This window comes from Epinephelus fuscoguttatus, linkage group LG11 (assembly GCF_011397635.1).
Source record: "Epinephelus fuscoguttatus linkage group LG11, E.fuscoguttatus.final_Chr_v1".
NCBI classification, from domain to species: domain Eukaryota; kingdom Metazoa; phylum Chordata; class Actinopteri; order Perciformes; family Serranidae; genus Epinephelus; species Epinephelus fuscoguttatus.
Window position 1 is genome coordinate 6,952,630 of NC_064762.1, and position 20,642 is coordinate 6,973,271.

Here is a 20,642-nt window from a genome sequence, read left to right on the forward strand (position 1 = left end):
TATAATCTGCGGCCGAGCCCAGTTAAGTGGTGGTGGTCTTAATACGTTTCTGATGGAATTTCAGGCGCCGTCAGAGTGTTTGTCCTGAACTGAGACGCAGGAATAACAGATGAATCACTCCTGGATAAATATTTAATGTGTGTGGGGATGATGATGTGTTCACAGCAGTGAGATTTCATCGCTGGCCTCTGACCTTCACCATGTGACTCACACACTTCTTATCTGTCAAATATCCTCCACCTAATAAAGCACGAGGGGACGGAGAATTATTTATGTGACTGGTGTGGCTGCTCTGGTGTTTGTTTCAGTGTCTAACATGCTTCAGATCATTACTGCAGCTTTAATAAAAACATTATCAGACCATGCTTTTGAAGTTTTTCATTTGAAGGCAGTCAGCCGATATCTTGCTGGAGGTCACTCAGTTCTGTTTGACTCTGGCTCATTTCCTGTCGAGATAGCCGGAGAGACTGGAGGTAAACAAGAGTGTACAGTCACGCTAACAGCTCTGTGAGGCTGCACAGCGGGGATCTGAGCTAAATGCTAACCTCAGCAGGCTAACATGCTCACAATGGCAATGCTGAGCAGGTAATGTTTACCATGTTCTTCTTAGTTTAGAGTTAAGGCTGATTGGTTCATTAGCTTTACAGGTAATTGGTCATAAATCAATGTATGGGGAGCGATTTAATTCTGACATGGTGATGGCGCTGCATGAAAAGGGATCAACATGAGTGTCTGAACTAAGTTTCATGGCAATCCTTTAAGTAGCTGTTTGACTTAAGTCAAAACTATGGATATGAGCCTCATGGTGGCACCTGAGGAAAGGTCAGGAGATCACCAAAGTCAGTAGGATTCATCATCTGGGAACAACAAATGCCTGTACCAAACTGTGTGCCAATCCATTTGGTAGATGTTGATCTTGGACGTGCTGGTAGCGCTAGGTGAATATTAGAGGATCACCAGAGTCAGCAAGATTCATCCCCTGGGAACAACAAATGTTTGTACCACATTTTGCGCCAAACCATTGAGTAGATTTTGAGGTATCAGGACAGGATTGTGGGTCATTTAGCTCGAGATATTTGTCTACCCTCAACAACAACTCTCTCGTCACCCATTCTTTACCACACACAAGAAACATTCACAGAATTCTTGTTATCTATCTACGGCGAGGAGAGGAGTCGAGCTGCCACGGGAGCAGAGAAAAGGAGCTGCTACAGGAGCCAATATGTACAAGCAGAGAGCGAGTGGGGAAAATGTCTTTAATTCAGGGGCAGTGAGGCTGGAATAGGACAGTGGTGTGAAGTGCTCAGGGCAGCACGTCCAGGAGCACCGACACACGTCTAGCGGCCCCTATTATTTTCAATGTACTGTCTGCAAGGCGTAAATGTCTGTGCATGTCTGTGCAAAGATACATCAGCGCCTGCACTTTCTACGGAGATTAAGACTGTTTGGGGTCAACAGAAACATAATGATGATTTTTTACAATGCTAGTATTCTGTCTGTGTTAAGATATGGTATGTCCAGCTGGTTTGGAAACCTGACTGTGAAATTTAAATCCCAAATTGCTAGGTTGATTAATATGGCAGGGAAGATAATGGGTATGTCCACACCCCTGATCACTCCTCAAGCCATTTTTGAACAATCAGTGATAAGACAAGCTCGTAAAATCTTGTCTGATCCTGACCATGTACTGAATCCTGAATATGAGTTATTGCATTTGGGGAAGGTACAGAGTACCACGCTGCAGGTATAACAGGTACAAGAACTCGTTTATTCCAGTGTCAATCAAATTGATTAATGAGGAGTGTGTCTGATGTGTATATTATGTATTTAATTTGATGCACCGAGGCTAACTGGGTGACTATGTGTTGTAATGTGTTTATTTTTATGTTGGTAACTATATGTTGATTGTATGTATGTGTATGCTGACCTCTAGCGCCAAGTCAAATTTCTCTAAGGAGACCAATAAATGAACTGAACTGAACTGAACGTACATTTAAAATGTTGAAAATAAAAGTGGTCCAAGACAGCTGCCTTGCAGCACCCCGCAGGTTGAACTTTTGCTGGTAGACAGCGTACCATTTAAATATATATATTGAGTTCTGTCAGATAACTAGCTCTCTAGCAGCGACAGCCATACAGCCAAATCCATAACACTTCAGTTTATCAATCAACAATTTATGGTCAATAAGATCAAAGGTTGAACTAAAATCGAGTAAAACTGCACCTGATAGCAAGCCATTATCGATTCCCTTTAGCCAATCATCAGTTTTTACCAGTGCTGTACATGTGGAATGACCTTCTCTGTAGCCATGTTGAGCATTATTTATCAGATTGTTTTTTATCAAACAAACTTGAATCTGTTTGAATACAATTTTTTCAAGTAGTTTACTGAGAATTGATAAGATTGTAATTGATCTACTATTCTGACCATTCAGAGTAATTTTAGGGTTTTTTACTTGGACAGACAGTAATTCACCTTTTTGTTCATTGCAGTTTACATGCTTTCAAATTTTGCTGTGTAAAGAGATACTTGTAAGCCCCCCCACCACATCAAGTTCAGAGACACAGACAGAAACTGATCTCCCCACCGTCTTTGTATCATTAAGTGGATAACAACAGGCTCCACTGACAGATGGCCACAGCAGCCTTAATGTGGGGCATTACTGGAAAGAGGAGGAGGGCGGTTACACGCCCTAACCCCCCCCCAACTGTAACACAAGACTTCAAAATACCTCTCATATGTTCCCAAATTAGTTGGTTCTTTACAGCTTTAGCATTCATCACACACAAACACAAACATAATCCCCTCTGACTGATCACTTGTCATGTCAGTGTTTCAGTGTCGCCTCTCCAGAGTCCAGAGGAAAGTCCGTCTGTCTCACGGCCCGTCCTGAACCAGATCCATGTTTTCTCAAGTAACACAGTCCAGTCTTGGCACTTAACCCGGCCTGCGAGAGGAAATTAGCCTCCAGAATAGCAGAGCGAGGTTACCTGAAACCATCCCAAAAAACTTCCTGAGGATGGAGCAACAATGTTGAGACTGTACAATTCATTCCAGATGCTTCGAAACTCCACATCGTCTCACCCATCTGCAGGGCTCGCCGTAAGCTTCACATTCTCTTGCAGGCACTCCAGTTATGTCCCAGCTACGGCTGCAAAGCTGTTATCATCTAAACAACCGATCAAGTGCCTCAATATTTCATTATCACAGAGTGTTTTCCAGTCAGCTAAAAGATTTGTACAAATTCCAAATGAGGAGTTATGTCTCTCAAGTGGATAACTAACAGGCCGCTCCATGTGGGACGCATGAAGAGCGGCCCCGTGCCCACGTTTTAAGCACCGGAGAAAACAATCTATAACTGTTAGGTGACATGTTGGAGCGAGGAGACAGCACTATCTAAATACAAGCAAGGTGAAGACATCTGCTGACTCCACTCTCCAATGTCACAGCAACCCAAAGCAAAGAGCTGACAGGCAGAAAATCCAGATGAACGCCTCGCTCCTCCCAGGCCTCGAAAGGAGCTGATGAAGAGGTGTTCTGTTTCGGAGTTGCTGACTTTTGGCAACCTGGGACTGTTCTGCTGTCGAAGGTCAGCGGCCGCGTTGCACAGACAGAATCGAACTGCTGATGGTGAGTTTATGGTGGAGCCCCAGATGGGTTTTTGTCACTGTGCTGCCTGAACAGAGCAAACTCCTCTCCTGTGTGTCTCTCGTTTGCATCTTAATCAGCTGTTGAGATCTGACATATAAGGCAGATCAATGAGGGTCCTGCCAGGGGTGCAGCGCGGCTCATTAAAATTAACTTTAGCCTGTTGAGGACAGGCTGACATTGAGACAGAGGACAAACGAGGGACGGTGCCTTTGATAAAACCCTCTGCAGTCAGGTACAAGCACTTATAAAGAACGTCCTCTACAATCTGGTAGTAGAGGGAATTATTTTGCAAATCAATAAAGTTTTTATATAAATCCATAGCTTTACAGTCGTGTCCTTTGAGTACTGAAATCTTGAAACTTTAATTTTGATCATATAAACCCATGTACTACTACTACTTTTTAGGTGGTTCTTGTTTTAGGAGGCTAAAACACATTTTGCTGCTGCCCCGTGTCTACAGCCACCCTTGTCCTTTGACAGAAACAGCCATTTTACCTCACAGATACACAAGGAGTCTCTGGTTAATAATAACATAGCACCATCTTTCACTGTCAAGCTCAAATCTTCCGATCTAACACTTCCCTCACTCTCCATATTCAGTACCAGGACACACGTCACATTTTTTGTGCCCTCAAATCCATTATTCTCAATGGTTGCATTTAAAAGTGAGACGCCATCCCAACAATTGCACCCTGAGATAAACAAGGTTCCACTTCTGTGCTCGAAATATGATTGATAAAATAACAATAAATAAATGAATAAATAAATAACAAATATTAATAAAATGTCCGAAAAATTAATTAAATATCTGAAAAATTATGAATAAAATGTCCAAAGAAATATTAATAAAATGTTTGAAATATGACTGATAAAATGTCTGAAAAATTATGAATAAAATGTCCGAAATATAAATGTCTGAAAAATTATTAATAAAATGTCCGGAATATTATTGATACAATGTCCGAGAAATATTAATAAAATGTCAGAAATATTATTAATTAAATGTCCGAAAAAATATTAATAAAATGTCTGACAAACATTTTTAAAATGTCCGCAAAATTATCAATAAAATGTCAAAAAAAAAATCATAAAATATCTGAAAAATTACTGGTAAAATGTCCGATAAATATTAATAAAATGTCCGAAAAATTATTAAAAAAATGTCCCCCCCAAAAATTCATGAAATGTCCGGAAAAAAAAAATCATAAAATGTCTGAAAAAAATAATTAATAAAATGTCCGAAAAATTATTAATAAAATGTCCGAAAAATGAATGATAAAATGTCCGAATTTCTTTTTAATAAAATATCCGAAATATTATTGATAAAATGTTTGATGATTTACTCCCCAGAACTTTTCATCTGTCCCATGAAACACATTTTAGGGCCTAAAACACACCTAAAAAACAACTGCTAGAAGATCAGCTCTGCATTTGGGATTTCTGGTAAGTAGCCTAACTTATCATACAGTGCAGGTTATAGTCGCTCGGCTACTCCAGATGCAACCTGCCTTCTCCTCCAAGTCGGCACAAGAGCAGCACCAAACGCCTGATCTCTGGTTTTCCAAGTGGTTAAAGATGGGGATGTATCCTGGCTCTGTCAACACTGTAACCTACGTCACTGTGTTTTTGAGTTGAGGGGGAGTTTCTGAAAAGAACGCAGATGTTCCCGCCCTTTAATGCAGGTTAAAATAAGAATAAATTAAATGCAGCAACTGGATAAACAAGTGGTTAACTTGTTGAGAGAGCTTATAACGATGTTAAACTCAGAGAAATAAAAAGATCCCCTGTGTGTCTGGTTTGCCAGCGAGGGAGTCACTGTGTCATGTGGGTCAAGTCAAGTGTGTGGGGGTAAAAAAAACACACAAAATGTGGACTACTTTTAACATCAGATATTCTTTCCCAAAAAATAAGAGCAAATTAGACAAGTACAACAATCAGTTTCTTCTGCTTCAAGTGAGGTCCTTGTATCTGATCGTAGCGTCGGTTTACCCAGAGAACTTGCACCACACCCTGTTTGTTTCTTATGAGTAAGTTACTTGAAAACAACAAGCACACACACACACACACACACACACACACACACACACAGAGCTGACCTAGCTCTGGCTGGCATCATTCTGCACGGGTCAAGCAGCATGGAAGCCGACCATGCCCAAACCTATCCCCATCCCCCTACCCCATTTACTTCCCTCCGCTTCAGTGACTCTGAGGCTAGGCGTGGGCGCCGTCCACTCGCCCCACTGATCATTGCTGTTGCCTAGGCGACTGAGCAGCCCAGCCCCTCCAGCAGCCCCACTGCCCAGCGATCAGAGAAGAAGGACATACATCATTTAGACCAGCGTGGAGGGAGACACGGGGACAACACGGCTGAAATAAGTGGCTGAAATTGGCTTCGGTGGTACGACCCCACATTAATGTCATGGAAAGATGTCAGCGACGACCACACAAACATAACAAAGCAGTTTTTTTGGTGACGAGCATTACAGCGAGTCCATGTCTGTGTGTGCAGCGAGGCTCACGCTGGCTCTATAACCTCATTCTGTCGGCAGAGCGCTGTGTTGATGGGAGTGAACGGACAGCGGATCAGACAGCAGGTTCACAGAGAGAGATGCAGATGGAGGGAGAGGCAGAGGCTGGAGGAGAGATGTATGTCGGCTGAGGGAGGTAAAAGTTCAAAAAGCAACCCAGGGACACACGCTCGCTTTCCTTTCACATCTTCCTCTTCCTGTTTCCACGCAGTCTCGCTCCTGCTGTGTCACCGAGAGCAGAGAGAGACCCACTTCCTCTTTTGTTTATCCAGGAATGTGGGACGTCCTGACAGGCTGGCTTTTCATTGACAGTACACAGCTGAGAGTTCCCCCTGTGGCTCTTTCCCTCAACCTCACCTCTGTGTATCTGTGCGTGTGTGTGTGTTTCTGCTCCCTTATCTGTGTTATCAGCGGGCCAGGCCTCCCACAGGCAGGCAGGGCGCTGGGAAACGTAAGCCAGAGAGTGCAAGGAGAGCCCGCGCTGTGCTGCAGGGAAACTCAAACAAAATACCTGACATAACTCCGTCACTGTAGAGGACGGATTGCAACACACTCATTTTAAAGAACTGAAATAGCAACAACACCTGATGACGTTAATGAAAGAAAATGTAGTGTCCAATTTGATGTGTCTTTGGGAGTCACTTCCACACGACAACACTTAAAGAACACTTCATTGCAAAAGGAACATTTATATATAAACTGCTCACTCTGTGTTACCTTGAATTCATGAAGAGAGCTTGATTTTTATCACACACCTCCACGGTGAACGAAGAATCCAACACAGGCAAAAAATTTCAATGAACTTAAATAATCCGGTTTTGCATTTAACAACAGCAAAACATGCGTTCACAAACTGTCACACAGTTCTTGCAGTGTAATCCATGTCTTATTTATCCAGTGGTATGTTTCCTGCTTCCCCCAAACCCATGCATTGTTGCTAAAATGATAGCAGTAATATTAATATAAAGTAATATAAAATACTTCCTCCTACAAGCAGCACACCCTGAGCACGCCTGAGCACGTGCATGTATGCGTTTAAGCTCCACTTAAGCCTTGGATGTGTAAAGAGAGGTTGTTGGTGTACAAATAGTCATTTTGCAGGCTAAGTGTTCCTTTAACATAAAGTACATTACATGTCAGTGTTGGAACAGAAGGTATCAAAAAGCCATACCATATTAATTTCCATGACTACAACAATCATGATCAGGCACCTTGGAGCTGTTGCCATTTATGAGAAAACTACAGTTGGGTGAAGTAAGTCAGTTTCTACGGGCAAACAGGATATCAGCGACAGAAACATCCTATTCCCGCTCAGACCGCCTTTTTTTAGCCGAGCGCCGACGCGCCACACAATGACTTGAAACCACAGACGAGAGGAAAACACCATTGTGTTGTTGATCCTCCGCTTTCATTTGAAACGAGAAAGCAGCTCACACGCCACGGCTCACTTTGACTCGCCGGAGACTGATTGATGTTTACTTAAGAAAAACACGAGAAGATACTGAGAGGCGGAGTGAATCTTTGAAGAAATCAAAGTGGAGAGTTTGCAGTGATTTCAGTAAAACACGCACTTTGATTGTTTCTCATGAAAAGTGACCCTGTGCTCTGAAGATTTAAACGCTTGATCTGACTCTCAAAGCTTATTGATGATTTACCTCAGAGGGAAAAAGACCCAGTGCTTCAGTCACACATGAGTATCATAATGAAACACACACACACACACACACACACACACACCCCCCACACACACACACACACTGGTGGCTAACTGGGAGGGCTGGTTCTACAGTCCCATTGTGAGCTTTTAGGTCACGTCACTCCCCGAGGGAGAAAGAAAAGGAAACTGAAAAGAGAGCGAGACACAGAGAAAAGCCTCTAAAACAGAGAGGCGAGGAGCTCGCACTCACTGTGGCATCTCATATATTAACACACACACACACACACACACACACACACACTGAGAGGCCAGGTGCTGAAGACTCCAGTTTTCTAACTTCTCAGTCAGTAAAATCAGAGCTAGTTTAAACCTAATTTGGTTTACAGGGTGACTCAACACAGTGACTAAGCACAGGACGGCTTGTAGCAGGTCGGTGCAAACACTCTCCTGCGACATGAAACAACATATAAATCGATTTTAAATCAGTGCATTGTGCTGGAGCTTTAATGAGTCTTAATCCTCTGTGAATCACCAACTGACCTGACTGGTTTCTGAGAGACACACGCAGCTAAAGAGACTCACAGTAATGAGGTCTAACACGCCATAAGGAAGTGGCATGGTGAAAATCAGTGTGTCTTGGCAAAATATTTGGCTCTAGAGGCTCTGTGATGTAGCCGGTGAGCTAACTGCTAACGTGCCAGTGTTAGCCAATCACAAAAGCTCCCTGTGCTTTTTTCTACTTTCTCTGTGCTGTGCCGTTTCCTCCCCCCCTGGCGTTTTGTTCTCAGGGTTGTGTGCACCGTTTTGTTCAATAATTTATACTCCAACAGAGGAGGGTTAATTGGAAGTGGATGAGGCAACACAGATAATGAACAAATGGCTGCTTCCATTTTGGATTCCCTAAAATGTTAGCACCATGAAGACAGCTTGAGGAGTAAATTTGTGAGTCAAAGTTCAGCAGAGTTCAATGCAAACAAATCCACACATTTATTTCACTCCTATGAGCGACTCCACTGATTGTGGCGCTTCCATTGGAATTAAGGTGATTTCACCATAAAATACGGCCATTTTAAATTGAACGCTGGTGTAAAACACTGTAAACTCTTCAGTCCAAAGAAGTCATGCCTGATTTAACATCTAACCGGCGTGCGGCACACACGTGGAAAAACAAACAGACCAGGATAAAGTCACGGCGGCTGCTTCAGTCGTCCCTGCACAGCTGGACTAAAACCCATTTACTAAATCAACGTTTTACTTCTTTGCATTAGTGCATATGTGTCAGTTCGTGTGCACGCAGTGACCTCACTCACACCACCAAGAGAACGATAACTTACACTGAGCGACTGCAGCCACATGGCATCAGTTTATTACACTACTGGCTCACATGAGTCAGTTTTAATACACTCGGACACTTGAAGGAGTACTTTGGTATTTTTCAAACTAGATTGTATTTTCCCAAGTTTTTGTGTCTAAGTGACTCGTGGGAACAAATTTTGAAAGTGTTCCAGTATTGAGCGAAAACAGGCTTCAGTGTGACCACTCTGAGGGAGCGCGCCCCGTCAAACCACGTCCATTAAAAGTGTTTGTTTTCGCCACTGACAGGCTCAGGTTGTTGTTGTGAGGATCTTGCAAGATAATGGAAAATATCCTACAGAGAAATGAATGCTTTTCTGCCCTCAGAAAAAAAAGACTTTTTAACATTGTTCAGTAATGACTTTATTGGGACCGAGTTTGAAAGAGAGGACTAAATAAGTATAAAAGAAGTGACCACCATCACAGGCCTCCATGCTGCTTTTCACTGTTTAGTAACCTGTCAGCTGTAGCGGTCATCTACTGGCAATGAGAAAGGAGTCTATCGCTTAGTTTTTAAGGGTTTACCCTCGTTTAAAAACCTGAATATAGGCCTGTCGCGATATGCGATAAGTCAGTTAATTGCACGGTAAACTTAAAAGGGAGACAGTAACTTTTCTGGACACGATTAATCGCCATATTCATGTGTGTTTGTTCTCCTCGTCTCGTCTCTCTCCACCAAAGAGACTAGACAACAAGAGCGTTCACTGCCATGCATCGTGTGGCAGCCAGGTGAGTTGGTTCATTAGTGTAATGAACGGAGGGAAAGCTCTTGTCATTGAGTGTCTTTGTCTCTGTGGGGGAGGCGGGGCTATGGGCTACACACAGACACACAGTGCGATCTTCGTGAGGGGGAGGCAGAGAAGAAAAAAAACAGTTGAGCGTAAGAGAAAGACAGGGGACTTGTTCCTGAACCAAATGCCACGGCCCCTGTGTGGGAGTGTTTTGGATTTAAACTAAATGACAGAGAGGAGCCCAGTAATTTGGACAAGCCAGTGTGCTGGATTTGTTCTAAAACCATCTCAACAAAAAGAGCAAATACGACCAACTTAACAGTCTATTTTTTTGTATTTATTTATTTATTTCGATATTTTTACATGTTGTTTCGGATATTTAAATTTCCTTCTTTTTGCATTTGTTAATATACTCGTTAAATAGATGTTTATTTCTCTTTAAAAGGGTGTACTTGCATCATTATGCCTTTGTTATCATTATATAAGTTTTAAAAAGTGGTCTAAAAACATCAAAATTACAACAATAATAAAAATGGTCTTAAAAGCACAATATTACACAATATTATTGCTTATCGCAATAATTTCTGACGCAATTAATCACCCAGCAAAATTTGTTATCGTGACAGGCCTACCTATATATATACGCTTATTTTGATGGAAAAAGGATAAACAAGTATGATGCTTTCAGTACTCCAACACAATCAACTATTACCGGCACCCCTTTCGCCAGCTCTCACGAGCTTTTCCATGGTTTACTTCCTGCAATAAGTCACCTCTTGTGAGATTTGAGAACAAGACTTCTTTAGCGAGACTTGAACACAGAACATGGCTTAACAAGCAAAAGGATTGGATGAACGTTTCGTTCATCTGGATCCTTTCCACAATGTCGTCAGACGCTTACAACAATCGGAGCCTGTAAATGGCTAAAACAAACACTTCTGATGGACATGTTGGTGAAGATTCAGTCATCCAGGTCATGGGAATCATAAGTGCTATACCGTAGGCAACTGGACTTGCTTGCGTTTTTTGAAGACGTGATCACATGATGACCAGGTGGGTCAATGACTCACATTGCAACTTTAACAACTCTAAAACTAAGAGCTCACGTCACACCAACGACTCCGTAAGGGTTCACACCCACACAGAGAAACGTCTTCAAGAAACGCAGTCCAGTTGCCTACGATATAGCATTTACGATTTTGATGGACATATACTGACAGGGCGCACCTGCCCCAAGTGGTTATGTTACAGCCCGTTTTGCCGCTGTCTATCGTCGGGCCTAGCATAACAAAAATGAACACTAACTACAGGGAGTCCATTGGTCGTGCCAAGCACCACCAGTTTTTCCTCCTTTGTTTACCAACCGTTAACTTATTGTCGTGACCACCACAGAAGGCCCACCTCTTAAATCATCTGTTTGGACAATGGGGAAAAGGCAGACATGACGTGGGACACTTTTTCGTCCTCAGTTCGAGGAGTTCAAAGTGCTCTGGCAGAAATGCAAGGCGTGTAGCAACTTAAAAACAACGTGCAAAAAGCTTCATTCTCATTAAACACAATTACAAAAAGACGCCTCCACATGCTAAAATGATTTCTGCATGATTGGAGTCTTAGCCTGTTTTGCTGCTGCCGGCTGCAGCGGTCGATAATATTGGATCTCTTTCTAAAGTTGAAAGAATGGTAAAATAGGGCACGGTTTAAAAAATATTAGTGAGCCTTTAATGAAAAATATAGTCCTCTGCTCAACATGAGCTGCTAACCATCACTCTGTGGTTAGGAAGCAAAATTTGTTATAATCATTTCTCCGTCTCTGTCCACGTCTCAGAAACCTCACTCTCACTCTTCTTCAGAGTCGCTTTATCTGCGGAGTTGAAAACATTTTTCCTTTAAAGCCGTTTAGCAGCTAAGAGGCCGGGGGAATGTGTGAGGGTCTGTTAAAGGTCAACAAGCATTACAGCAGAGAGGATCTTTACCAGTTCATCTGGACAATGTCAAAGCAGCACTTTACCGTCTCGCTCGGCCGCTCTGTCTTAATCTCACACAGCTATACTGAGTCTGTGTGGCACTATAGGGGAGCCTAATGCAAGCTCTCTGTCACAGCGTCACATTTCAGGCGGTCGTGGACCAGGATGGGCTCCAGACCACCACAAGTGAGCGCAGACGTTGAGACGTCTGGAAATAGAAGTCACTGTTAAAGGTTATGAAACACAGTGGAGCTCAGTGTGTCCCCTGCTGTTCTTTCTTTTTTTATTTCTCCAGAGCAGAAGCCTTCGCTCGCCTCACGCATTGCGACACACACCCTGTCCAAGTAAACACACAGCCTGTATCCCCAAAGGGAGAGGAGTGGGGGGGGAGGGGGGTGCAGCCGTGTCAACGCACAAGGAATTCAATTAAGCAGACAGCAGGATGTCTCCGAAACCCCAGCCTCCTTTGAGCTCAATATGCCCTCCAACAGTCCCCCACCACTCCACCCCCCAGCTTCCCAGCCAACCCCTTACCGCCATTCAGCCACTCCCCCCACACTGCCGAGATCCATTGAGGGCCCTTTCCTGGGCCCCCTTTCATACACTCCTCTCCCACTGCCTCCTTTGCCTCTGAGAGACAGATTTTTAGATCTGCCAAGGAGGTGAAAAAAAAAATTAAAAACTGACTGAAAATGTTTGAAACAGAAGCCTCAAGCTCAACCAACTGGTCACTTTTACTCTTGGGACACCAAACACATTCATCCTCCTCCTCCTCCTCTTCCTCTTCCTCTTCTTCCTCCTGTCTGTGTGCGTCTGGCAACCGGACAGATGCTGTTCATTTAGCACTTGAGCGGCAATCCTCGAGCTTGTCTCCTAAATGCCCAGGGGGAGCCACTGGCATTTGGACAGCATTAAATAAAGCCACTCTGCAGACCTCACACCGCGGCCACATCTGACCTCACAACATGGTCACTCCACTCGGATTTCAAGCAGCCAATCGAGTAAATCTGTGCCGGTGAGGAGTTTCCTTACAAGTGTCGACCTGCGAGTGATTATATTTGTATTTAATGTGAGGATTATACACTGAGAGGAGTGATTAAACACTTCAGTGTACAGTACAGTCGTCCAACTTATGTAACAGCAGATTAGGATCAATGCTGCTGTTGTTGTTTTTATTGATTGACATCTTCTTCAGCGTCAACAGCTGCTCTGTTTATTTATTTCCGCACAGAGTCGTTTGCAATTAAAAAGCCAGAAAGATCTGTGATGCTCGGCTTTGTTAAGCGCAAGATAGCATTAATCTCATTATCAATGCATCGGTTTGAACAATAAAATAATTCTCCAGAGTGAAGCGGGTCTTTCCCATGCTGGCGTGTCACTGTGTGTGTGTGTGTGTTATTGTCAATGATGAGCACACACAGCCTCAGGGCCGCACAATGTCACACACATCAGGCGAAACAGCGGCTTAGAGGGAGTGAGGTGCTGGGCCGCTGCAGACACAATATTGATGTTACGTAACGACAGCCAAACACCGCCCAAATTGCATGTGTTGGCGTGTGAGTGTTTCCGGATTAGAGGGCTCCCTCGGCCCTCACTCATGCATCGTTTTGGATTTGCTACCTTCACGGTTTTCACAGCCCACAATGTGCGGGAATGTCCGACAGATAACATGTGACCTGTGTGGAGCTGCTTGCTTTGATATTGCTTTCTCGCTGCGGCCCCGTCCTTGTTCATCAGGCGGGGGGAGAAAAATGAGTTTCAACTGGATAGGGGATTTTTTTTTTCCCCTCTCCCATGAAACAGAATTTGTTCCCCTTGCCAAACAGATCATGGTGAGTTATCAGCCCATGTGCTAGCTAAACGAGGCTTAGTGTCCTCCTGTTCCATCAGGGCATTTTCATCCCGGCTCGAAGCTTTCAGCCGTGTATTTAGGTCTTAACACAGGGACATTGATTTCTGGTCCCATGCCATGCATTTCAAACGGGCCCTAAGCAGACATGAGTGCTCTCCTACAACCAAAAAGGCAACAATGATAATCAGCGAACGACCCCAAAACGAATAAAAAAATCAATTTGCCCGAGCTCCCCGCCCCCTTTAAAAGCCATTAAGATAAGTCCTCCTCCTTAAGGACCACGAGTGCAGTGACCTAAATCAGCGCAGATTCAAATGATGGGGTAGCACAGGGCTGAAAAGGCCACTTAAGGATAGTGTGTGTGTGCATATGTGTGTGTCATAATCACCCCAATCAAGACTTTACAGTGAGGTTAAGCCAAGACCCCCCCCCATGTTAATCCTTCACAGCAATTTTGATCAGCATATGGTGTCAGCGCAATCACATGCAACACACACCCTGACTGTGGTATCTACGAGGGGTGGGACCAAGGAATACAGATGGAGGAGGTCATATGTGTCCTCTGAGAGCTCAACCACACAGAAGTACAATAAAACCAGCGGTGTTGTGGAGGGTAAGCTCAGGTATACCCGTCTGTTTACAACCTATTAGTACATCCACCTCATCAACTCAACTACACCGCTGAATGAATCCATTACAATACTATAATTACAAGACGTGTCAAAAAGGCAACGACTTGTTTCTTACATGGAGATCTATTTAAGTCAGGGGTAACTTTTGGCCACAAGGATAAAAACACTGCCGAATCAAATGGGATTCTGAGCCAAGTTCCCAAGCCCGTTGTAGACGGGAGGTTCCAGACGTAAAAGTGGATTTATTCACATCAAACCAAAAATTCAATGTCAGGACAACGTCTAACGTCATTAACGTCAGTGGTGTAGATACTGGTGACAGATGACGTTGATGTTTTGTTGTTGTTTAGTGATCAAAACCCAACGTCTTCCAAACATCTCACGCCAAAGTCTTCTTGACGTCAGAGGCGGGGTTCACCCTGGACAGGTCACCAGACTATCACAGGACTGACACATAGAGACAGACAACCATTCACACTCACATTCACACCTACGGACAATTTAGAGTCACTAATTAACCTGCATGTCTTTGGACTGTGAGAGGAAGCTGGAGCACCTGGAGGAAACCCACGCTGACACAGGGAGAACATGCAAACTCTGCACAGAAGGGCTCCCCCACCCTGGGGTTCAGACCAAGAACTCCTTTCCTATGATGCCACAATGCTAACCACTGCACCGCCGTGCCACCCCTAATTTCCTGTCCAACCAAAATTTTACATCTGTCCAATGTGAGTCCAAAGTCTTTCTGACATCAAGACTTTCGCTGCCAGACTCAGGGCATGTTCGCAACATCAATACACATCCACGAAAAGCGGACTCAGTTGTACTGTAAGTGTCTTACAACAGTATGGAGAGGATCCCTACAGAGATAGACCTTTTGGTTAAAGAGTAAGATCCTTTTTGGTAAACCAGAAACAGCCCTGAAATTGCCATCACCAAACCCACCAGACTCCATTTAGAAAAACAGTAATTTTATAATCAGAAAACACACTTCATTCAAAGTCGACAGAAACAAAAAACAACTCACAAAAACCATCTTCAATTGTCTTTCCACTGTTCCAACAATCACCAACTATGGTTGGGTTGAAATAAACCCTTAATTCACCCAGTTAGATATGAAAACATGCTGCGTCTATACACGCTTAAATTACCGTTTATTCAAATGGAGTCTGGTGGATTTGGTGATGGGGATTTTGGGGCTGTTTTTGTTCACCCCAGTCTCACTCTTAAGTCATTGAAATCCGGCACTTGGGCAGTGGCTTGTGGTGTCAGACACTGACGAAGAAAGCCGTCCTTTAACGTCGGCATGATACGTGGCCGGGCGCCGTTATAGTTTGACGGTGGTGTAAGGGGGAAACATGGCGGGACAGGAACAAAAGTTAAGGCAGCGAATGAAAGTTCGAGTAGGGATGGTGGGAGGGGTGGTGGATGGATCCAGATATGATGTTAAAGGTACCCTGTGTTTGTTGGATGTTGACGTTCTGGGGCACCGTGTCAAGTTCTGCCTGTTACATGCATTTATTTTGAAAGAGACTGTATGTAAACGTTAAATTTCCTGTGAAAACAGACGAGTATTTTGAAAGAAGACAATGCATGTAACAGGCTGAAGTTGACACAGCGTCCCAGTATGTCACGAACCAACACACCCAGGGTACCTTGTACGTCGAATCTGGACGTGGAAGGTTCACGACCAAACGTCGATATGAGACGAGGTCGGCGTGAGAATGTGTTGTTCTGGGATCCTTCCATAATGTTGTCAGACACTTAAACACACAGTCTGAGCCTGTCAGTGACAAAAATTAGCTTTTTTAGTGGACGTAAATGAACGGTGCGTGATTGCCCCGCGTGGTTACACTGCGGCCTGTGTAGCCCTCTGCTCGATAGCCTACTGGACCAGTTTAGATTTAAGTGTTGTTCCCATCAGTCACTCAGACACAAACACATGGGAAACTATGGTCCACGTTTGAGAGTGACCCTTTAAGCCTGCAGGTGATGACAGCCAGGTGTGTGCGTACTCACCATTGAGTCCATTGGGGATGCTCCTGTGATGGTGCGGTGCTGACAGGTCATCCATGGACCTCCTCATGGTGGTGCCCAGCTTACTGTTCTCCGAGGCGGGCTTGTGTATGTGGTTGTGGTTGTGGTTGTGGTGATCTGGACTTCCGGCGCTACCTGTGCTGGACGTGCTACTCCCGTCCCCAACATCCCTGACGGTGCCGGTGCCCCCGTTCAGGTTGGTTAAACTGGACTGACTGTCTATGGAGCTCCTGGACCCGGCTCCGTTCCTCTCCTCGTCCAGCATGAGGATGATCTCCTTGAGCTCAGAGTTCTCCCTCAGCACGGTGTCCTGGTTGGCCTCCAGCTCCTTCAGCTTCATCATGTAGGTGCCCACCTCCTTCCACATGGCGCTGGCGGTGTAGCGGCCGAAGCGCTGCCACTCCCGGGACAGCTTCTTGCCCTTCTGTCGGTCATCGTCCAGGAAGCAGCAGAGCTCCCGCAGCTCGTGGTTGTCGTCCTGCAGCTTCTGGTTGATCTCCTTCAGGCTCCGGATCTCGTGCAGGTGCACCTGCAGCCGCCGGTTGATGTCTTTCATCATGTTTCCGTGCTCGATCATCAAGTTCATCTTCTCGCTGTCGACCCTCCTCAGTCTCCGGATCAGCTCCTCTTTGCTGCACCGCAGCATCTCCTCGTCCGTCAGCTGGCTCACATCCTCCTTCGCTCCCTCGGACGGATTCTTCGCCATGGCTGAGTCGCCTGTCAGGATCAGCTCGTGTGAACGGTGTCTTCAGATCAACTGTCACAACTAACCTATCCAAGCCTGAGCTGCGGGATGGTGTTGAAACACATCGTCCACAATATGAAAGTCTGTGCGCGCGCTCCGCTTCAACAGGCCGGTGATGAAAAAGAAAATATTAATGTGATGCTATGGCAACAACCCGAGCATGAACCGCCTGCCCTCACTAATCTGTTACAGCACAATCCCGCATGAATTTCACAAACAACTGCACATACTCACATTTCACCAATAACACGCGCGCATGATTTTAAATATCGATCCCCGGTGATTATCAATCAGGTCCCGTCAACACAACACAGCGCGTCCCATCGCAATGTGCGCCGTCTCCACCGGACATCGCTCCATTCACACGCCTCAATGAAACCCAGTAAATTTAAATATCACGTCACATGAGCCAAAGTGGAGAGAAAATGTGCGTAAACACGACACCGTCACTTTTCACCGGCGACTCTGTGGACGCGTCTCCCGTCAGCAGCGCTCCTCGGCCGGGTCTAAGCTTCTTTACTGTGTCGGTGTGTCGGTGGACGGAGCCCCCCCTCCTTCCTGTCCAAACACAAGGGTTTGAAATCATTCAAGAGGATTTCGGTCAGACGGCCAATCAGTACCGGGGACCGGAGCGAGCAGCAGGTAGATGAAGAGTGCGGTGAAGCCTCACGAGACTCAGGCTCAGCCCTCTTAAAGAGACAGTACATGAGAGCAGAACAGCACAGTGAGTTAGGGACTGTTCTCTACTTGTCAGAGGAGGAGGTGACAATAGGTTTATATTATGTATATATACATATATATAATTAGTGTCTGTCAGTTTCTTGTTGCTCTGTATGATTTAAAGGGAGCTGACAAATACAATTAATGTTAAAAAGGCAGGTGTAGTGAGCTTTTTAGTCCATTTTTTTAATGCTAAAATTTGACTTAATGTAGTGTATATCTACCCGCATGTTTGTGTTTAATAAGTTGGAAAATGACCAAAAAACTAAACTAAACTTCCTTTTTTGTTTTTGAGATACAAATAATTTTCCTTGAGCCTCCCTGAGTGACTGAGAGAAATACATGACCCTCCCTCCACCATAAATTAGTTATTTGTTTTTTAAAATCCACTGTTTGATGTTTGAACGTTTTATTTTTGGCAAATTTTTATGAGATGTGTCAAATATAGTGATTTTAAGCTTAGATTTGGTTCTGTTTTTCTAAAGGAGGCATTTGTTGCCATTGGAAATTAAAAAAAAAATCCAATCATAATTCTTGTTTTTGTAGTTTCTAACTGTGTTAAATAGTGTAATTTTGGTGGGTTTGCCTTGGTCAGTTTCCTTTAAAAATCAGCAGTACAATAAATACAAAATACAGTCATTAAAAGTTGTAAGACCCTCCCCTAAGCCAAATAAAAGAGCGTTAGACTGTGGTTTAGGGACTGTTCTTTACTTATCAGAGGAGGGGGTGTGACTTCCTTGTTTTTTTTACCCTCCCCAAAGATACAAATATTTTTCCTTGAGCCTCCCTGAGTGATAAATCCACGAGCCTCCCTCCTTTAGAAATGACTTATTAGTATTTTTTAAAACTAAATCTTTTATGTTTAAAAGTTAAAAGTTTAAGATAAAATCCTGAAGTTGAAAAAAAGCCTCCATTTTTCACTCTTGTCGTGCACGCTGGTTAGTTCGTGAAAACACTTTATATTTGGCCAAATCTTATCTTTTCTTATCTTATCTTATCTTATCTTATCTTATATGAAATTTCTGTTTTTACAGTTTCTGGCTGTGATAAATGTGTAATTGTGGCAGGTTTGCCCTGGCATGTCTTCTTTTTTTAAGAGTATTTTTGGGGGGCTTTTATTGCCTGTATTACAGTGCAGCTAGAGAGTGACAGGAAACAGGGAAAGACAATGGGGATGACATCTAGCAAAGTGCTGCAGGCTGTAATCAAACCCATGCCACTGCAAAGGACTCAACCTAGCATGTTGAAATTAAAAATCGGCAGTAAAATAAATACAAAATACAACCATTTAAAAAGTTATATGGCACTCAATTAATCCAAACTAAAAAGCGTAAGTCCCTCTCCATTGCTTAAAAAACTTGTTTGACATGCCTCCCCCTTTTGCTCCACTCCCTCCCTCATAAGTAATGAACGGTCCCTAATAAAATCATAGATGGATAGATACACATGCACAGTGGTTGAATGTAACTAAGTAACTGAGTACATTTACTCTAGTACTGTACTTAGCCCTCTGGGTACTGATCAAATTTTAAGCAGTATTTTGAGGTAGTTTTTTTGCTACTTTATACTCCACGACATTTTGGAAGCCACTATCATACTTTTTACTTCTTACATTTATTTCACAACATCATTCACTAAATTTAAGACACATTTAAAACTTTACTGATCCCGTTATATTAAGAAGCTACCCTGCAGCACTAGTTATTATGTCATCATAAACATGTGGGTGCCAGTGTACTTAATGAAGAATATTTTGACATTTATTTAAATTAAGAGCACTGAGGTCCTTTCTTTCCCCAGATAGTTCAGTGTGTTCCAAGGTCCCCACACATTTGCATGGAGAAAATTTCCAAACTTTTCTGGGAATTTTAAGAATTGACAAGCACCTCTATCGTAACAGAAAGAGGTCATCAAGAGCTTGTATTTGATATAAGTAAGCAATTTTCGCCCAAAATCTCACCTACATCTCTCTGGTTCTCACTCCATATTCACTATAAATAAAAATAAACTCCTGAAATAAAACTCAGAGGAGTGACATCTTTCAAGTGAATTAATTCTCTAGTAGTTGTAGTTTAACAGGTCCATTTAGGATTTCTTAGCTGGCTAACAGCGCCCCCCTGTGTGCACTGTCAGTAACAGCACAAAACAAAAACATCACTGCACAGTAAACTGAGCTGAAACTAAAATCAAATTATCAGCCATAAAATCAATCATCAGTTTATTAAAGTGCAAACAAAAAAATAATAAGTTATTTCTCCATTTGTAAAAAATGTTTAATATTCCTCTGTGGTTTATTTTAATTCATGTAAAATGATAAATGTTGAATTCTTATATCCGTGTTAAAGACACAAAACAAGTTGAGAAGCTCAGTGTTATGGAGGAGCAGTTAGACAGAGGTAAACAGGGTCCAAACACATCTTCATGGACATTTCAAAACTTTTCCATGACTTTGAAGGACCCATGATGATTAAAAAATAAGATAAAATAAAACTGAATTTAAAAAATATATATATATAAAAAAAAACATTTTAACTTTTGAACTCTGAGCGAGTTGGTGTGATGTCTTTCAAAAACATTGTTTGCTCGAACATAAATTTAACGACCTGACACATAAAAAGGGAGAGACTGTATTTGGGGAGAAAATGAAGAAACATATGTGATGGTAAGAGCTACCGGAAATAAATTTCCCGTTATGTTATATTATGTGGTCTGGTATCCCTGGAAGATTACAGCGACAATTTACACACAAGAACAATCCATGACTTCTCCAA

General features: G+C 43.3%; 1 protein-coding gene across 6 annotated transcripts in view; it reads right to left on the bottom strand.

The window, feature by feature from the left end:
• The window catches only part of ccdc85cb (coiled-coil domain containing 85C, b), a 74,270-nt gene extending 56,466 nt beyond the window's left edge, over positions 1-17,804 (bottom strand). For all 6 annotated transcript variants that reach the window (XR_007450383.1, XR_007450382.1, XM_049590172.1 and 3 more), the window contains exon 1: positions 16,389-17,804. Coding sequence is in view for 4 of the 6 variants with exons in the window: in XM_049590172.1 (XP_049446129.1) it covers positions 16,389-17,112 (724 nt within the window). In the remaining 2 variants the exon portion in view is untranslated. The remainder of the gene's footprint in view (positions 1-16,388) is intronic.
• Positions 17,805-20,642: the final 2,838 nt, after the last annotated feature.